The sequence below is a fragment of the Scomber japonicus genome, chromosome 19 (genome assembly GCF_027409825.1).
Source record: "Scomber japonicus isolate fScoJap1 chromosome 19, fScoJap1.pri, whole genome shotgun sequence".
NCBI classification, from domain to species: Eukaryota; Metazoa; Chordata; class Actinopteri; order Scombriformes; family Scombridae; genus Scomber; species Scomber japonicus.
In genome coordinates, this window is record NC_070596.1 from 22,391,925 (window position 1) to 22,410,928 (window position 19,004).

Genomic DNA, 19,004 nt, shown 5'->3' on the forward strand with positions numbered 1-19,004 from the left:
AAAATCACAGCTTGATGCTTTTTGTATGGATTAAACAAACTAGATATAATGAATTAATTAGTAGAAGAGGTGCTGATGTCAACTGTGTCTTACCTTTGGATTAAACTGAGCTAATTGTGTTTCAAATGTTTACAACTCTGATGCTCCTGTGAAAAAAAAATCACAAACCAAGTATGTTTTCCAAGGAGTACTTAATTTATTGTTTTCTGAACTGTTGCACTAAGCAATGTGCACCACTGCAAAAATATTAACAAGAGTAGCTCCTCCATTACCAATGTGCACACTGTACAATAGAATCCACTTCAAAATTGGAGACATTTCATCATTCTTTCTATTCTTTACCTTTCAAATACTGTATATTTTATTGTGTAAAGGTCTTAAATGCTCAAGAATCGGTTAGAAGTAGCGTATAATGTGTACCTGGGACATGTCTAAGCCTGATCCCTGATCGGCTCTTCCAAGATGATGAAAACAACTTATATAAATGTGTGATACCATATGTCATGTCAATATAATATTTGCAATACGAAGAGTTTAACATTTTGGTACCAGGAACCAGACTGTGTGATACACCTTGATACTAAGACAGTGGATGTTTGACCGTGTTTGATAGTGAGGAGAGAAAGGACAAACGGAGAAGCCAGAGAAACAGAGAGGTAGGCACTCTAAGAATCCCGAACCAAGGTTGTGTGCTGTTGAAGCCTGACCTGAACCCCACTGAGGCCAACAGAGGACTAATTGTTAATTAAGTTGGGCTGATGAAAAAGAGCTCAAGTGTAAATGAATGTGTCAGTCTGGAGGAACACTCAGACACACCTTTTACCCCCACAAAGGAAAATCAGCATTATTTTAAATTTGACAATGCACTCCAACAGTTTCTGCTGGTTATTATTCATAGTAAAATTAAAGTTTGGATGTTGCTGGTAAAAAAAAAAAAGAAAAAAAGAGAGACGTGGGGGAAAAATTAAAGACAAAAATCACAAAGTAGTGGGAGGAACACTGGGTATAAATCATGGCAGACTGAAGAAGAAGTCTGTGGCTTTTGGTGGAGATGTGTGTGTGTGTGTGTGTGTGTGTGTGTGTGTGTGTGTGTGTGTGTGTGTGTGTGTGTGTGTGTGTGTGTGTGTGTGTGTGTGTGTGTGCTCGTGTGTGTCAGTGTACTGTGGTGGTAAAATAAATTGTACCTTAAGGCAAAAGTAAGAAAGAGGGATGAATATGAAAGGATCTCACTGACTTTTTTGAAGTACAAGTAAAAAATGACCACAGCCACACCTTTTATTAACAAAATCCTCCCAGACTTTTCTGCTGTTCAGCTGTTTTATCAATGACTTAATCCCAGTCATCTAGCCTTTGCCTGTTCCTGTGGCCTGGGGGCAGGACTTAGGCAGGTTTAAAGCAATGTCCCTGAGGCTGTCTCTCTCTTCCCTGATCTCCTGTATCTCCTTTTCAGCAAGGGACAGCTGGTTCTTTTGCTCCTTAGAAGCCGAACGCAGGTTTTGGATTTTGGAGCCCAGAGCTGGGCTGTCCACAGACATTCGGAGCATGCTCAGACGGCGCGCTGTCTCGTTCAGGATCCGGTCGAAGCGCTCCAGAGGCACATTCCCATCTGGTACCGACATGCAAGAGGGAGGACAGATGGAGAGAGAGAGAGAGAGAGAGGAGAGCACAAACAGGCGCTTCAAAAGTTTGTGTTTCTCAGATCATGGTTCGTAAATGGCAGTCACACATCAGTAGTTCGAATGTTGGATCAGTCTGCATGAACACCTAATTACACTGATTTGGCCACTATCCTCTGAAGCATGATTACATATTGACCGCAAAGTGCCGGATCATAGCCTTTCTACAGCAGTTAATTCAATAAATTGTACAATACATTAGGTAAAAGTAAAACATTGTGAGTTTACATGAATAAGTCAGCTCAACTAGTGTAACCCACTAAACTGTACCCACAAGAAAATGCTACTGGGCTCTGTGAACAGCAGTTAGTCTTGCTTTACTGTGGGGATAAAAATCTGGGAAATATTTCCATGTTAAATGAGGCATTAAAAAGCACAGAGCTCTTTAGTGATTTGACATTTCAGCTGTAATGAAGATTTATGAGTTTTATAGACACGGAAGACTAAAAAGTAGCCACGGCGAAAATCATCTATAAGACAATGACTTACCGATCTTGCCAATTAGCTCATTTAGCGTCACGGAATAGGACTCCAACTGGAGCTTGGCTGCCTCCATGTGTTCCTTTATGTTTGTCAGGGTCACCTCAGGCTGGGAATAAGAAGACACAGTCTAGAAACAATCTTTCAAGCTGCACAGAGGGAGCTCAGATCAATATGAATAGATTCTGCTGTTCAAATATGTATATGACTGTGTTAAGTACCTCTGAGGTGATCTGGGAGTTTGTTCCGTTAGTTAGCATCTTCTCCTGCTCAGCCAACTGATGGAAAACAGAGTCTATATCGGAGTTCAGGTGACCAAATGAAGTCTTTGTATGCTTGGCCTGAGTCAGAATGTCTTTTGTTTCCTGAACACAAACAACAGATGAAAACAGAATTGAAAAAAAGGGCAAGGCAATAACTATAAGGCTATTGAAGATATGCTGATCATTAGCATACTATTAAGATACCATTAAAAGATCATTTTAGTGTGTTTCATTCAGGTGTATTTTCTATAAATGTGGCTATTGTGGCTCTAGAGTGTATGGATCATGCCAGCTCCATTGTAGAGATTCTGGGAAACAAAGTATATTGGGCCTCTGAGCCTCCTGCAGCTTTCCATATAAACATGACTTTTACATGAATCATTTCAAAAGCTCGAGTCGGACCAAAGTAAACAAAGAAACTAACCACCTGGAACGGCCATTATGGCTGACTGCAGTGGGATCTGTATCCCACAGGCAACTTGTGTGTCAATTTACACATGTTAGGCTGTAGCGAGCTTTCCATTTAGAGTGAGTTCATGCTGGAGAAATAGACAAGATAAAATGCTGTGCCTGGAAGTTCCCTATTTGCAAGAATGAAATAATGGAACTGGAAAATCCACAAGTTTCCACAGATGAAATACGCTAGGTTGAAATAAATAATAATAATAATTCACTCAAAGAGTTTTTGAGACATTATACAAAAAGCAAAAATCACAACCTCAATGTGGCACCAGAAGAAAACAGAGATCACCAAAGGCAAAATATTTCATCCTCTGGGGGTGATGAATGTCGATCCATCTAACAGCTTCTGGGACATTTCAGTTTACATCAATGACCAACTGACATACATACTATACCTTTGCTACAGCATTTGCAGTGTGTTCTGCCTCCTTCGAGATATTGCTGGAGAGGCTGGAGTTCTCCAGAGCTGGTTTCAGTGTCTTATCACTCTGTGAGACCTTTTTCTTCACAAGAGGTAGAACCTTTTCCTGAATTAATTTCTCCTTCTTCATCGCATGCTTTGTCTGGTTCTGCCGATGGGTGGTCCACTCCTTCACCATGTCTGAGTGAAGATTCGGAAGCAAAGTAGGTTGTAGGATTAAGACGGCTTCAAGGTTGTTTCAATTTCGAAAAAAAGTTGAATTCAAATGAGTCGTTTACTAGCTGAATTCTGCTTATTCCTTTTCACTTTACTATATCAGTGAAAGTCAGAGAAGACAAAATCACTACATATTTTCTTTATGAATCATAAACACCTGACGTTTTCATTTGGGAATGCTATAAAAACATTCAAAGCTTTTTTTACATTTTCCACGTAAGCTGCTGCTGCTGATCCATGACAAGTGAGTCAGAAAAATTACAATGACAATGACATAATGATGGTTATAATTGAGTCTGTTGCTCTTATGTTTGTTTTCATTCTCACTACTTGACATTTCAATTTGAGGAGAATAATGCTGTTGGATGGTGAACAAAAATAACAATGCTAGACAGAAAGAGAGAGAGGAAAAGGGTGAAATGAGAAACAAGATAGATAGAAAAATAAATAGACTCACTTTCCAGTTCTCTGTGCAGGGTGATGGTCTCTGATTCCACCTCCTTCCCTGACACCACAGACGACAAAGCCATGGCCCTTGCCCCTTCAGCGCGAGCTTGCAGCTGGAGAAAGAAAATTGTGTATTAGAAGTATGCAGGTATCAACAGGTATCAAAGTCTAGTGTAAGCTGGTAGGATGACAGCAACTGGTCAGTTCAAAACCAATACACATTCGACAGAAGCACATGCTGCAGTATATGTAGACTTGTGAAAATGCCTGAATAGAGGCTCAGTAGAAATTTAATTGGGACATTTTGGCTGTGGATTAGTGAAGTGAAATCCTTATTTTTCTTTTTATTCTCAAAAACAGATAACAGGAAAATATCGAGAGCTGTAACAATTTGTTGATTTATCAATTAGTCGATGGACAAAAAACGTGAATCAACTATTTTCATTATCGAATAATCAGTTTTGTCATTTTTTTTGAGGAAAATGCACATTTGAAGCTTATTTTTCAACAAAACAAGACATTTGAACATTATAAGGTTCATTTTTCAGTACATTTCGACATTATGGACAAATTTATCAATTGAGAGAATAATCAATAGTGAACATAACTGTTAGTTTTAGTCCTAGTAACTGTTCCAGATGTATAAATCCTTTTGTGTGTCCAATTATGACTTACAGTATTTATTATTTCTATTACTTATTTGTGTTGAGCATAAAACTGAAGAAAAAGTTATTTGTCTGCAGTCCAATGCAGGAAGTTCACACTATGAAAAAATCAACTGTAGTCACCTCAGCCATGTCATTCATAGTCTCCAGGCTCTTATTGAGAGTCTGTATTAGAGGCTCCATCTCATCTCTGGTTTTGCCAATGCGATCGTCTTTGCTCTGAATGTGCCGGTCCAGCTCTTCTGTCTCTTTTAGCAAGTTTGCGCCCCACTAAACAGGAAGAAGGAAAACACAATTATAATGCTTTGTTTAAAAGAACTCCCATTTCGCAAATGGTTCGGTCTTTATTTTGCTATTTATAGAGGACACATTGGGTAGTTTTTATGTCATTTTATAGTGTTTTGTCCTCTCAGAAACTGTAGCCTATGGTGCAGTGGTTAATCACCCTCCTCTGAAACAACATGTACCCCCATGAACAGCAAATCCTTCCAGAATCTTTTCTCCTGTGCCTACTCAGTGTCCCTCTCTGCTTGCCAAACGTTATAACAAGAATAAAAAAAGGAAGTGGAGTTAACTGCCCACCCTTTGAATATGAGAGATACTGTTGTGTCTATATGAGCCTTGTTAAATGAGCTGAAATGGTTTCTTATACAAGATGTGCAGCTATCATGCTTGGTCTAATTGGACAAAATGATTCACTCATTGGTCTATGATGCAGCATAATCATGCTTCAAATTCCATTTGTAACCTGCAGGTTCTGTCCAAACTGACCTCTGTTACATGGCTGGGGGGATGTGTTTGGTTTAGCTGTATTTGGTCAGGCTCTAGTGATGGGCTGGCATCTGTCAGAGCCAGCTGATGTAAAGATGATGTGATGTTACCCAGGGCAAGTTCCAAACTAGCAGCTTCCTCCTCCAGTGCCAGCTGTTGGGCAACGGTTTCATTCACCTGCGACGTCAGGTTCTCCTTCTGCTGCTGCATTTGTTCTATTCTGAGATGCAAGAGGTGGAGAAAGACAAGCAGGGAGCACAAAGTAAAATATATATTCTAAAACCACGTCTCTAATACTATCAGGATGTTGTTTATTATTATTTACTATTTGATTTATTAGCTGTGAGATAGTAAAAACATAAATATGCTACAGACTCATTAGAGCCTTGCATATATTTCAAAACATTCGGCACATTCAATTTCATATCTTAGGTGAGACAATGTATCATGCTGTGTCAAACTGCAATCAATATAAATATGTGAATAAGACAGGGTGGCTTGTCGAGGGAGTAAAGAGGGGTAAAGAGAAGGTGAAATTGTGTAAAGAAAGCAGGATGGATTCAGAGAGGTGTTAGACACAGTGGAGTGCCATCTTTATCACCTCCGCAGTTGTAATGATATCCAATCTGTTTTACCTCAACAGAGCAGATACAGTACAGTACACAAAAATCACAGTATGCATCACTCTAGCTTTTCTCCTCCACATGTGGTTGTCTTGGGTTACTCAAAAAAAATCTTGATAATTAATTTAATATGTTTGGTAGCCTACTGCTGTAATATTGTGCTTTGAAGTATTCCCTATCCTCTACACATGGCTATTATAAAAAACGCACCACACTTCACAGTCTTTAAAAAAAAAAAAAAAGAAAAAAAGGTAATGGTTAAAGGAATAGAGTTTTAGAGAGTTTGATGAAAAGATGGATCCCACTCTCATCTCTGTATTCTGCATATGAAGAGCCAGCAGACGGTTAACTTACTGTAGCAGAAAGACTGGAAGTAGAGGAAAGTGAAGAAATAGTTACAGCACGCACAACCACATAAGATTTATTTATTTTTAAACATCTGGACAGCTTCTTCCAATACTAGTATCTTAGTTTTGACTTTTCACTTGAAAGTCTGAGCTTCACTGTGCAGAATGATGAATGTGCAAAGTTTGACGGCACAAAGCTGTTTTCACATTCAGGGCACTGAAGGGGGAAAGTTTCTCACCTTTAATTTCATTTTAATGTGTGTATTTATGAGCAAAATGTGTGACATAACAACTGGTTTGGAAGCCAGTTGTCACCCAGTATGCAACATACATATGTGCAATCTAGTAACTTGAAGCCTCTAGTGCACATACACTGAGAAGATTTCATTTTAAGAATTATTTATCAGGTAATTGAAAGGTTTGTGGAGAAAACATCTTAGACTCTAATTATTATTCTAAGACAGATATTTTTCATATGTCCTAAAAATCTGCCTGGAGAGGATGTTTAAGCTTAGCTGTCCTACTGGCTGTAGTTTCATAAGAGAGTAGTATCTATTGTTTCATCTAAGCACTTTTTAAGTAAAGGCAACTAAAACTGCTTTAACCCTCGTGTCATCCTCCCGGGTCAAATTGACTGTTCCTTCCTTCCTCCCTCTTTCTTAAATTTTTCCTTCCTTCTTCCCCTCCTCCCCTCTTTCTTTGCTCCCTCCTCCTTCCATCCTTCCTTGCTTCCTTCCTTCCATCCTTCCTTCCTTCGCTCCCTCCTTACTCCTTTCCTTCCGTCCTTGCTCCTTTCCTTCCTTCCTTCCTTCCTCCCTTCCTTCTCTCCTAAATTCCTTCCTCCCTCTCTTCCTTCTCTCCTTACTTCCTTCCTCTTGTCCTTCCTTCTGTCCTTCCTTGACCTGAGGACAACAGGAGGGTTAAAGATAGGGGAAAGTTCTGCTGTCGCTTCAACTGAATGTGGTTTCAATAAATAAGCAATTGTGGAATTTCCCCTTGTCACTATTTACACAAGAAGTGAAAGAACAAACAAGCACAATCACAGTGAAGAGTCTTAAACCTGTCTTAAATGAGGCCTCGTAACACAGGCCTATTATTAGCGACTGGATACTTTAGTCAATTTTGACACTGGATAGCTGTCCCGCCCATAAAACACATGTGATCTGCTTAAGTACCAACACATTGGGAAATATGTGTGGAGAAATGCAATTTTATGCTGCCCATCTGTGCATAAACTGCTCAGTTCATATCCTATAAAGTGACACACACACACACACACACACACACACACACACACACACACATATGCTCAAATGCTGTCGTACAGCCGTGCTCCAAAGATTAACAGAACTCTCCTGAACCAAGCTGTCTACTGTTAGAAGAGGGTAATCAATTTTGAGTTCCTCGCTTCTTGCTCTCATCATGGCCACCGGAGGGCTTTTTGCATCATTCTGTCTAGCATTCAGGATAATCCTCAGAGCAATCACACGCTAGGAGATGCAGCGAGCGTGCGGCAAATCCAAGAAAGCAATAGGCTTACAGTGGAGAGAAGCCGTCCCCCTGTGGCTAAATGTCTTACTCCTATACTCCAGTGTGCTTTAAAAGGCCGCTGTGAAGAAGAGGACCTTGAGCTGTAATACAGGGATAGGTGTACTTTGTTAGAAATATGCAGAGAAAGCCCAATAATCCCGGGAGTCATGCAGCTTGCTGGGATTTTGCAATAAAGGATGCTTTATGTGAATGGGAGACATTCTTTTTGTTTGTGCTTGTCTGAGTGGGTGTGTGTTTGGGTTGTTTTTTTTTTTTTTTGTGCTCACTGCTCCGTTAGTTTCCTGATGTACTCCTCGGTGGAGTTGTCCTGCAGTAGATCCATCAGGAAACTGAAGGTCTGCTCTGAGGCTTTTACCGCCCTGCTGGCTATGGCCTCAATGTGGTCCGCCGTTTCTCTGTGACTAAGAAGGAGGGTAGAAGGAAGACAAAATGAAAGGAGGAGGGGAATGGAGAAAGTGAGTAACATAGAATAACAGACTATTACAACTGCCTGAGGAGCGATGAAATGGATTTTGGCATCGATGACTTCCTCTCACTGGCTCTCCAGTCCAGATTTCTGTAACTACTGCATAATAGCACTGCATACACTGAGCAGCCGAGTGCATCGATTCACAGAGGCCTAACCACGATGTAAGTGACAAGCTAAAAGATGGAAGTCAGAAGATATGATATTCCAGAGATTACTTCAGTAGTCTTTGCATATAATTAGCCTCTAAAAGTCCACGGACCTGACTTACCTTTTCGTTAGCACCTGTGACTCGTTGACCATGATGTTCCATTTGTTAGATCCTGAAGCCAACTCAAAAGGAATGATCTAGGAAAAGGATAGAGAGAGAGAAAGCAACATGCTGAGCAGGTCTTAAAAAAACTATGGTTCTGGCCTTGAAGAGACTTGAAACTGTATTGACATGCTTAATTGAGTCACATGAACTGAAGTCTCCATTTAATGAATAAGGATTTCCACTCTACAGCTCATTTAAGAGCTTTTTGGATCAAGGGCTGTTTGCTCAGTGAAATCTGGATCAGTATGAATGCTGATTTAAAAAAGCAGTCATGGGTCTACCTCAGAATTGTGGTCTGAGGTGTATTCTTTGAAGTATATTTGCAAATAATGAAACTCATCTAATGAACCTCTACATTTAAGTATATGTATTCAGAAAGGTTCAAAGCAGGTGCAAATGGGCAAAATCACCTCCCAAAATAAATCCCCTGAAGTTTTGTCTTGATAAATATAATGTGTATTCAGCTGAATGCAGAATCCGTCCCCGAGTGACATTTAATTTGAGAAAATGCAAATAAAAAATGGGAAAACAGAATCAACAATTGACACACTAGCGTTATTTTCTTCATTTTGGGGGGCTGCTCTGCTTATTAATATGGAATTAAATTGCTGCTGCTTCAGGCTTACCCAAGTGATAAGGGCTAAGGAGGTACACTATGTTTGCGCACACACACACACACACACACACAGAGACACACACACACACACACACACACACACAATCAGAAATAGAAAGCTATATATTGTCAAAACAAGCTTTCTCATCTCCTCAAACCTGAATAACGTGGCAGCTGTATCCATAATAGATTCCTGTGAGCACTGGGAGAGACTGTGAAAAGCCTTGCGGTGCGTAAAGAACAAGTTGTTAATTTTAGCCACTTGCCAATCAGAAGGAGGAGGGTGGAGTCGTAGGGGTGGGGTGGGGTGGGGGGGATCGGGGTAAAAAAATATTGTTTTGCTTTGGGGGATCTGAGTGGATCTATACAGAGGAGCTCGGCCAAGCTTCCCATAATAAGGACAAGAAATCAATTGTGTTAGATACAATATCAGCATGCTTGAGGAATGGGTAAACAACTGCTATATCGCCACACAGAGCATTTTATGCAATGAAATGCCGAAAATACACATTGTGGACAATTAACAGAACTTTAGGGATATGGTACATTTAATTTTTAATTTGCCTACCATGTTGTCCAGGTCCAGTGTTGCCTGCTTTAGCCGTGTCTGAGATGCTCTGATCACGAGCACAGTCTCTGTGAAGGTTTGACAAACATCACTGCTCCCCTCATCCTTCCTCCTATCCATCCCCTCTTCCTTTCTCATGCTGATGCTGCAGTTCAAAGTAGATGTAATGCCATCCAGCTGGGCTAAGAGTGTGCCTGTAGAAGCTTCCAGCAAGGAAAATTGTTTTATGAAGGCCTCCCGTGCCTCTGAAAGAACAAAGAGAATAAAGCAAATAAAACCATATTAAGTCCTTTACAGATTATTTCAACAGGCATAATATTCCTTCCAACTCTTTGTTGATAGAGAGCTGTACTCGCCGCTCTGCCATTTACTGTGTGGATTTAGACTCTTGTCCTGTCTGCCTATCTGTTTGTAGTCAGACACACCATAAACAAACAGAATCCTGTCCAGATGTTAACGCATTTGTCACAGTCTCACTTTGCATTCTACGCCATTTCTAGTATAACTGGTGGCACAGCTAGTCTGGAGCTAAGAACAATTTGTACAGTAAGTCTGAATGTTTATTGGCCCAATAGTTTGCTTGTCTATCTGTCCTATAAAATAACTGATAATAAGTGTGTGTGTCCTAGTGTGTGCTGTTTTGCCTCATTGTGCCCACACAGTGAGCCTGTCGCTCCCACATACTCATTAAATCATTATTGGGCCACCCAAGTGTCTTAAAGAGCATGGCTAGTAACTGTGTGTGCATGTGCGTGTGTGATGGGAGGAGGATTTTTATCGTGATTGCAACTATAATCATAATAAACAAGGGATTAGAGATGCACCGCCTGTCATATAAATAGGTATTAAGTTGGTCACACGGCGCCTTGTTCTATATTGTTATAATTTGTCTCCATTTGGCCTGTGCAGCTGAGCCTGTAACCCCTTTCCCCTCCAAAGATAATGAGGATATATCAGCATTGTGTTAAAGTAATTGGGAGAGGTTTGTATTGTTGCCTGCTTCCTGATTTAATCGCTTTGTTTTGTTTTATCTGCAACAGCGTCACACCGAGGAGACACAGACAGAGCTAAGGCTAAGTTTGCTTAACGCCGGGGGCAGTTTCATGTCCAACTTCTTCGCCATGCATGCTGGTCTTGTATGTACTGATATGGCATGTAATAATCTTGCAGCTAAAATAGGACACAATAGTTACAATGGTGCTTTACACTTCACAAAGCAAGGGGCTGCCGGATGTGTCACAGTGGGGCATAACCATGAAAGAAACATTAAAAGTAGCGACAGACCAAGTGGAATAATCTCGGGCTTCTCGCTGATGTTACCTTGGAAGGCCAGAAAATCCTCCAGAGCATTTGGTAGAGTATCCTCCCCCTGGTGCTCATGCCCATAAAGCTTGCCCATGTGATACTTCAGCAGGTGGTGCTGCTTCCCAAATCTACCTCGGCAATCAAAGTGAGCCAGGAGCTTCTCCAAATCCTGCAGACGAGTCCTCAGCTTTTCTGCCTGTAAGAGCGCAGAGATTTATCACTCACAGTGTCAATGAGAATACAGATTTCAGAAGACCAAAAAGAAAAGAAAAGAAAAGAAAAAAAAAACAACATAGGGCTGCAACAACAAATACCAAAATAAAATATCTATTCATCAAGATCTGTATTTATTTATTCAGACACAAGGATTGTGATAAAACTCTGATTCTTGGTACACCCTAACATCATTCTATTATATATCATATTTCAACAAAAGCAATGAATAAATGAATATCAACAACAAGATAGGGGTAGAATAAGTTTTTTTTTTTTCGTAACCACATCCACTTGCACTGTTCTTTGCAAAGCATGCCAATGAAGAAAGTATTTCTAGTTGATAACTAGATTAGACTTCTCAGAGAATGGAAGTCCAGGTCTGAAAATGTAATGACGGTGCTGTCATTCAGTGGCACCGATTTGTTGACCCTGCCAGTAAAATGGTCCAGATTTATAAGAAGAGCCTTTAATCTCACTGTGATCACACCTCTTCCAATCCAGGAGGTGTGTTTACACGTGTTGCACATGTTACACACGTGTGCATGATTATCAGGTGTACTCTTTATTAGCAGAAAGGTGATTGCTCTTGGTCATATTAGTTAGCATGGTGGTGTTAATGAGCTCACATTTTCAGTCCATTCGTTTTCAAAAGATGCTTTATAAAAAAAATAAATACTGTGCTTCTCTGCAGTGATTCATGCTCGCCTTTGAGTGAGTACCATATATCTCCTTCATTATTTTATCCCATTCTTTATGTCACTGTTTTTCAGTTTCCTTTTAATATCCCCCTTGATCATTGATCACACATCTCTGTCTTTTTCAACCTTCCTCTCTCTGTGCTTGTTAGTCTTTTTCTTTCCTGTGTGTGAGCCAGAGGAAAATGTGAGTAGAAAAGATAGAGACTGGGAGAGGCAGAAAGGGAGAGCTAGGGGAGAATGAGGACAGTGAGAGTAATTGCAGGTGTTCAGAGCAGACAAGGCTTGGGATGTTCACTGAATTGCTAACACTGTGGAAATCACAGCATGCATTCACACAGGTACAAGGCGGTCCTGGGAGAACACACAGCCACTTTAGCCAGAACAAGAATATGTACACAGAAAAGACAGAACATGTCAGTGGTATTGGATTGGTCTCAGAAGGCAAATCCAAGAAGGAGCACCTTAGCATACGGACGTGGGTTGCAACAAATCTACAGGGAACAGAAGAAGCTGCAAAGGAGATCATTAGGGCAAATGTCTCTTTCTGTTTCGCTGCACATCCACAGTTTACTTGCAATCTACAAATACAAAGAAGCCATATGGCTGCCATGAGGGTCTACAAAGGCAGTATGTGTTAAGGGAATGTGCTATTTCAAGAACAATTTGCACCTCATAATAGCAAAAAACCAATCCACACCATGTGCAGCAAATGCATGTTTTCTAAATGTGAAAAGGAACATAAAGGAAAATGGAGAGAAAGTTAAAGATTAAAAGCAGGAGCAAGAGTCAATTCACTTAAGTAGCGTAGTGTGCTCCATGATTTTGAGATACTTAACCTAATGTGAATTTAGTATTTTGGAAAATGCTGCACTTTCGCCTCCCTAACATTTCAGAGGGAATTAATGTACGCTACATGAACACTAAATGAACACTACATTATCTGACAGCTATAGTTAATTGTTTCTTCTATATCAAGTTTTTACACTTTAGTACTGTAAGTCATTTATCAATTATGAGATCATTTCTGAATATCTTTGGGGTTTTGAATTGTTAAGGGATAAAATAAACTATTTCAAGACACTGGATGTTCGGGAACAATAATAATCTGCACAAATAACAAAAAAGCACTGAACACTGAAATGCTAGTTCTTACTCCTGTACTATGAGTTTCTGTATTTTATTAAGATGATCTAGGAAAAGCTCATTTACTTGATGATACAGTATGTTGTATGGACTACATGACTACTACATGAACTACATGCCTTCTGGTTGACTGATTCTCATTAATCAATCAACCAATCAATCTAATCATATGTTAACCTCACTGTACGCTAACTGCTCAGCGAGGAACGGCACACACACACATTTAGTGACCAGCTGGTGAGCATAAAGGGGGCATTCAGCCACTAAAGAGGTAAATATTTCACAATTGCCCATATCAAATAAAACAGTAGTAAATAAATCAGTGTTGTGTTCACAGTTTGTTTTTGATGTCCCAAAAATCAGTTATTGGAGGTTTAAAGGGGACTTAACGTGTTCTTTTGTCATTTTATTTCATTTACACACTGTTATAATGTTGGATGTCCATTTTAATTGTAGTCAAGTTAAAATGCTTAATACAAGTTTAAAGCTAGGGATCCAGTCTGCTCTGAATGTTTTCAAAGTTACCTCTACTTCCTCTTTTTACATATTTCGGATATGTATAGATGTACTTAGGAATCTGAAGAAGCAAAAAATGTACTGCTAGGGTTTGTTTATCTAGCCTCCGGACGCAGCTTCTGGAAGCTAACCAATGAAAACACAGTGGGCACATCTGGAGGGGGGCATTAAACAGACAGGAGGGGAAAATGGCCTGTTTCAGACTGAAGTTGAACCAAGGGGCTCCATAAAGGTCCAGTACAACATAAATAAGGACTTGAATGAATTGTAAATCATGAAAGTGGAAGCTCCAGAATATAAATATTGACCTGGAAATGTACATTAAATATCCATTAAAGCTGCTATTTGTTGATTTTGGCACATATGAAAGGCACAGACACACATAAACAATCATAAACAACCATAAACTCACCTGCTTCTTGACAAGGCCATAGCAAACTGGGCATTCCTCACACTGGTGAGTGATTATGTTGTGGAAGTAGTTCAACTCACATTTGTCACACTTGTAACCCACAAAGCCCTCACGACAGTGGCAGGTACCATTACTGTGACACTGCATGGAAATGGAGCCCATAGGGTCACAGTTACAGGCTGGGAGACGACACAAAGGATAGAAGGAGGAGGAGAAGAGATAAACATTTAAAGAGTTAGTAATGCCTTTATGTGTGATCTGTATTAGAGGATTAGAGGATGGTTCATAGTGCAGTTGTGATGCCTGAAGAAGTCAGTCTTGTACCTCTGCAACCTCGTGAGGAGAATCCAAAGAAGCCCACACGGCAAGACTCACACAGTCTCCCCTCCACTCCTGCACGACACACACACTGGCCTGTGATTGGATGACACGCGATGGATGATGAGCCAATTGGACTACACTTGCACCTAAAAAAAAGGCAGGAAAATAATGTCTTAATAACAGGTTTTGGTTTGGTAAGCTGTGCTGTTATATCTTTTGACACAAATCTACTTTGAACTGAGCAGGGGATTCTCTTTACCTCTCACATCCTACACCGTGTTGGAGGTTGAAGAAGCCAACTTCACAGTAACTGCAATCCCGTCCGGTCACGTGACTGAGGCATCGGCAACTTCCAGTCTGAGGGTGGCATTCATTTACATACTCGTAGGTTCCGGCAGGACTGCAGTCGCACGCTAGAGAAATCAAAGAAAAATGATTTCATTATTAGCTTTAATTTAGTACATGTAGCATACCATTAAACTTTGAAGGGTTTTTTTTTCTTGACTTCAGCTCTGAGTGCTCGGAGGAAAATGGGAACAAAGCACCAGGGAGACTCATGGATCCTTCTCTGACATCATTCTGCACAGAGGTTCAACTCAGTCAAATAAAGCTACAAAGACAGACATTGACCCATAGAGCAATAAGTGTGATGTGTTCATTCTTTGATTTTCTTGTAATACTTCACTTCTATTTGGGCTTACAGATAGGAGGTATGAAGTATTACAGGAAAGAGAGAATGAGCACATCACAGCTATTACTCTTTGGGTCACTGTCTGCCTTTATAGCTTTATTTTAGTGTTTCATTCACTAATACCTTTTTTAAAGTCCCAGCCAGATGACTCTCTTCTTCTTCTTCTTCTTTTGGGTATCTTTCTCAGCCATTTCTGTGACATTTTTTCCACCCCGTTTTCAGCTTTTTCCTTTAATAACTCAAGAGTGCTACACCCCGTCGTATTTGATCTCTTGAATTGATTAATCAAGTCCTTTTGAATTCAGTATTTTTTGGGTTCCTTTAAAATCTGAACCCAAGGCTGTGTAAACCTTGATGGTATTCATATCAAATATCTTTTAGAATATCACCTAACTACAATCACTCTATGGTAAATAGAACAATCTGAATCCTAACAAAGACTGTGTCATGTACATCTGGAGTGAGGGCTCAATTCAACAATTCTTAAAGGGCCTCATGCACATTTTTACCTGTAACTTTTTATTCTGGGGTTTTACTGGAATATACCTCGCATAATTAACAGTTGAAAAAACTTATCCAACTTAAAACTTATTTATCTTATACTGGCTCTTTATGCAGCTCCTCACTTCAGCTTCAGTCTGTTTTAACTTCTCTTTGTTTAAGCCCCCCCCCCCAAGATGAGCCCAGTCTGTTTTGATTGGCTAGCTTCCAGTCATTCTGGAGGGTATGTAAATAAACAATAGTAGTAGCATTTTATTTTTTTTATTTTTTGTTCTTCACTTGAAATGGAAACTTCTCAAATATATTTTTTCATGTTTGAGCCCAAATCCAAACTATGTGAGTGGACAACGCGAACAATTTTAGCTACAAAGGCTACAGAACAGATGCTTGAACAATCTGATGTCATCACAAGGAAGTACTAAAGGTAACTTTGCAAAGCGCAGGTTGAAACTATCTCTGTTCCAACAGCGTTACAAACATATTAGTATTGCATTTAGTATGTCCCAATACATAGTATGTCAAAAATACCAGGATGTCCTGCTGCATCCAGTCACATTTTGCAGTATGCAAGCCAGCATGCTTGTCTGGCTATTCTGACCCACAATCCTCTGCGCAGTGAAATATATGTCACATTGAGAGAACAGGTTTTGTGCTGCAGTCTACAATGGATGTATGGGTAAAAGTTTGAGGTGTAATGTTATGAGGAAGTAGTGTGCATACTGCATGCAACAGTACATACATTGTAGGGGCAGCTACATTTTGTACTAAAAGTCAAAAAAGAAAAAGTATGTGATTTGAAAGGCAGGACCGGGCTTTTGTTTTTGACCATGTTCAATATAAAGACTATAAAAATAACAGAAAATTATAAAAAGCATGACATATCCTCTTTACCATTGTCAGCTTTGCATGTGTGTAGCCAGGAGCATGCTGAGCTAAAAACAGGGAAAATGAATTGCAGACCATAGAGCCATGATGGGACCCTGAACCAGAAAGGTGGAGGCTAGGGTGGTGGAGCTTTACTAGCAGCAGTGTGAGCAATGGTGAAACTAGATTAGTGTCAGTGGGAGTCATATTTAAAGGGACTACCTTGTGGTGAGAATGGGGCGTATGACTTACGTGTCCTGCATGAACTAAGCATATGCTTCATTTAATTGACCGTGCATCCCCTCCAGAGTTACTCACGTTTGCACTTCTGGGCAGCAGTCTGGTTCAGGGCATCGCCGTAGAAACCTCGTTGGCAGTGTTGACAGTGGTCGCCCTCTGTGTTTCCCAGGCATTTCAAACATCGCCCAGTGATGTGGTCACATATTCCCAGAGCGTTAAAGTCCACGTTGCCATTACAGTCGCATCTAACACAGGGCTGTACTGCCCCAGATCTTCCCAGTGGGTCACCATAGTAACCGTCCTCACACATCTGACAGCGGACCCCTACAAGGGGGGGGGGGGGGGTGTGTGTGAAATAATAGATGTGCAGGAATTAGATGGATGACTGGGATAGAACAATGCCAGAGGTCATCTACATGTCACTCAAGAGTCTGTTATAATTAAATTACAGAGAAAAAAATAATATCAGGTGTGCCTTAATCTCAGGTGGCATTGTAAAATGACAGAGCCATCAAATGAGCAACTCACTGTCTTTCCAGTATCAAGCTGTCTTATGAAATTGTTCTCATCATTTTGATTTTGACATGAAGCCTGTATATACTGTGTGGTGCCACAAAAATTATTTTAAATTGTCTCACCTGTCTGTCCTGTAGGGCAGTTGGTACAGACCACCTGTCCTGTATGTGCAATTTGGGCACAGCTGGTACGGTCCGGACAAGGGCAAGGTTGACAATCACCTGGTGTGCCAATCAATGGGTTGCCATAGTAACCATCCAGGCAGTGCTCACAGGTCAGCCCAGTGGTGAAGTCTGAACACTCGCACACACCTGAAACAATGAGAGGAGTTGTTTTTTTTGGGGGGTTTTTTTCATGCTCTCTGGGCTCAACACAAACAAACCACAGAGGGTGATGTTTTCCTCATCACCAGCAGAGTGCACTGTGTCTCTGACCATGACTGCACACAAACACTCGACTCCACAGCCCAATCCTGTAAAAAAAAAACATTCCCCACAGCCCACCATGGAGAGCAGAAGACGACTAAATTCACCCCGACTATAATTGCTTTGGGAAATACAAGAGCCAAATGCAGTCCGAAAGACCTTCAAGAAGTAAAGCAATTCCCACACCAAGTAGGAGAGATTACCATTTCTATGAAGTCCTAAAAACAAGCTGTTGTTTCAAAAGCCTTATATAAACAACTCACAGCTTTAAATCACTTAAAAAGGATTTGTTCATGTGCAACAGGTGTTCATATACACGTATACAGTAACCACGTAAACATGTCCCTGATGAATTTTTCCTAATTTCATTGAGTTTCATTTCCTCCTTAAGCCATATTTTAAAACCCTGTAAATTATAGCAATGCTGGATGATATGACATGATAAGCAGAGAAAATATAGGCAGTAATGAGGAAACTGACAGTGTCTAAGTGGATGATGTGACTGTAAAGCAGCAAAAAGGATTCAAAGTTTAAACACCCGGCCCCCTGCTGTAGTTCAGTGACCTGCAGTGGCTCCAACTTCAGAGACTGAGATGATAGGACCCACACATACGCCCTCAAAACCTCCTCTCTGCTTGACGAATTTGCACAACGGCAACTTTTTGAAATTAAAGCTAAAAATTTGACATAGTATAATGTGGCACTGAGTAAAGCTTACAGGGGGACCAAGAAGTAATAAGTTTTAATATTGCTGGAAAACCCCAGCAAAGAAAGAGAGGAGAAAAAAAAGCAGTAGCTAGAATACTTACAAAGTTAAATTCATCATAAAATCACACTGAGCAGACATTCATTACATTTTAATCAACATTTATGCCTTTTACACTCTAACAGAATAATAGCTGCTTCTGTGCTGCTGAGTTTCACTTCAAGAAGATATTTAGCATTCCTGCTGCAGTGCATGATGTTTTGCTTTTTGTATGCACTGAGCGTCTGGGTATCAGAGGATCTACAGTAATTTGAATCATATTTAAAATTTCAAAGTTTTTCAAAAGACTCCGGCACGCGTTGATAACAATAATTGCACTGATTTTTCTAGAGAACACCAATAAGATCTTGATGCATAGCAAATAATCTGTGGGCATGCGATTTTTACAGAGTCCTCATTACTCCCTCGTAGCCTACAGTGTGATTCAGTGAGAAGCTCTTCGTTGTGCATTTTTAAATCAGCTCACACCACTGAATATTAAAGAAATTCTTGCCTCTGGATA

At 40.2% G+C, this 19,004-nt stretch overlaps 1 protein-coding gene across 1 annotated transcript in view; it reads right to left on the reverse strand.

Moving 5' to 3' along the window:
• Positions 1 to 1,260: 1,260 nt before the first annotated feature.
• lamc3 (laminin, gamma 3) overlaps positions 1,261 to 19,004 on the reverse strand; it is a 107,418-nt gene continuing 89,674 nt past the window's right edge. The window contains exons 13-28 of the mRNA XM_053339965.1: positions 17,434 to 17,622; positions 16,874 to 17,119; positions 14,759 to 14,912; positions 14,503 to 14,645; positions 14,179 to 14,357; positions 11,209 to 11,389; positions 9,889 to 10,133; positions 8,660 to 8,736; positions 8,189 to 8,323; positions 5,402 to 5,621; positions 4,754 to 4,900; positions 3,976 to 4,078; positions 3,277 to 3,482; positions 2,378 to 2,521; positions 2,166 to 2,265; positions 1,261 to 1,606 (exon numbers count right to left, since the gene is read on the reverse strand). Coding sequence (XP_053195940.1) covers positions 1,344 to 1,606; positions 2,166 to 2,265; positions 2,378 to 2,521; positions 3,277 to 3,482; positions 3,976 to 4,078; positions 4,754 to 4,900; positions 5,402 to 5,621; positions 8,189 to 8,323; positions 8,660 to 8,736; positions 9,889 to 10,133; positions 11,209 to 11,389; positions 14,179 to 14,357; positions 14,503 to 14,645; positions 14,759 to 14,912; positions 16,874 to 17,119; positions 17,434 to 17,622 — 2,732 coding nt within the window. The 3' untranslated portion in view covers positions 1,261 to 1,343. The remainder of the gene's footprint in view (positions 1,607 to 2,165; positions 2,266 to 2,377; positions 2,522 to 3,276; positions 3,483 to 3,975; positions 4,079 to 4,753; positions 4,901 to 5,401; positions 5,622 to 8,188; positions 8,324 to 8,659; positions 8,737 to 9,888; positions 10,134 to 11,208; positions 11,390 to 14,178; positions 14,358 to 14,502; positions 14,646 to 14,758; positions 14,913 to 16,873; positions 17,120 to 17,433; positions 17,623 to 19,004) is intronic.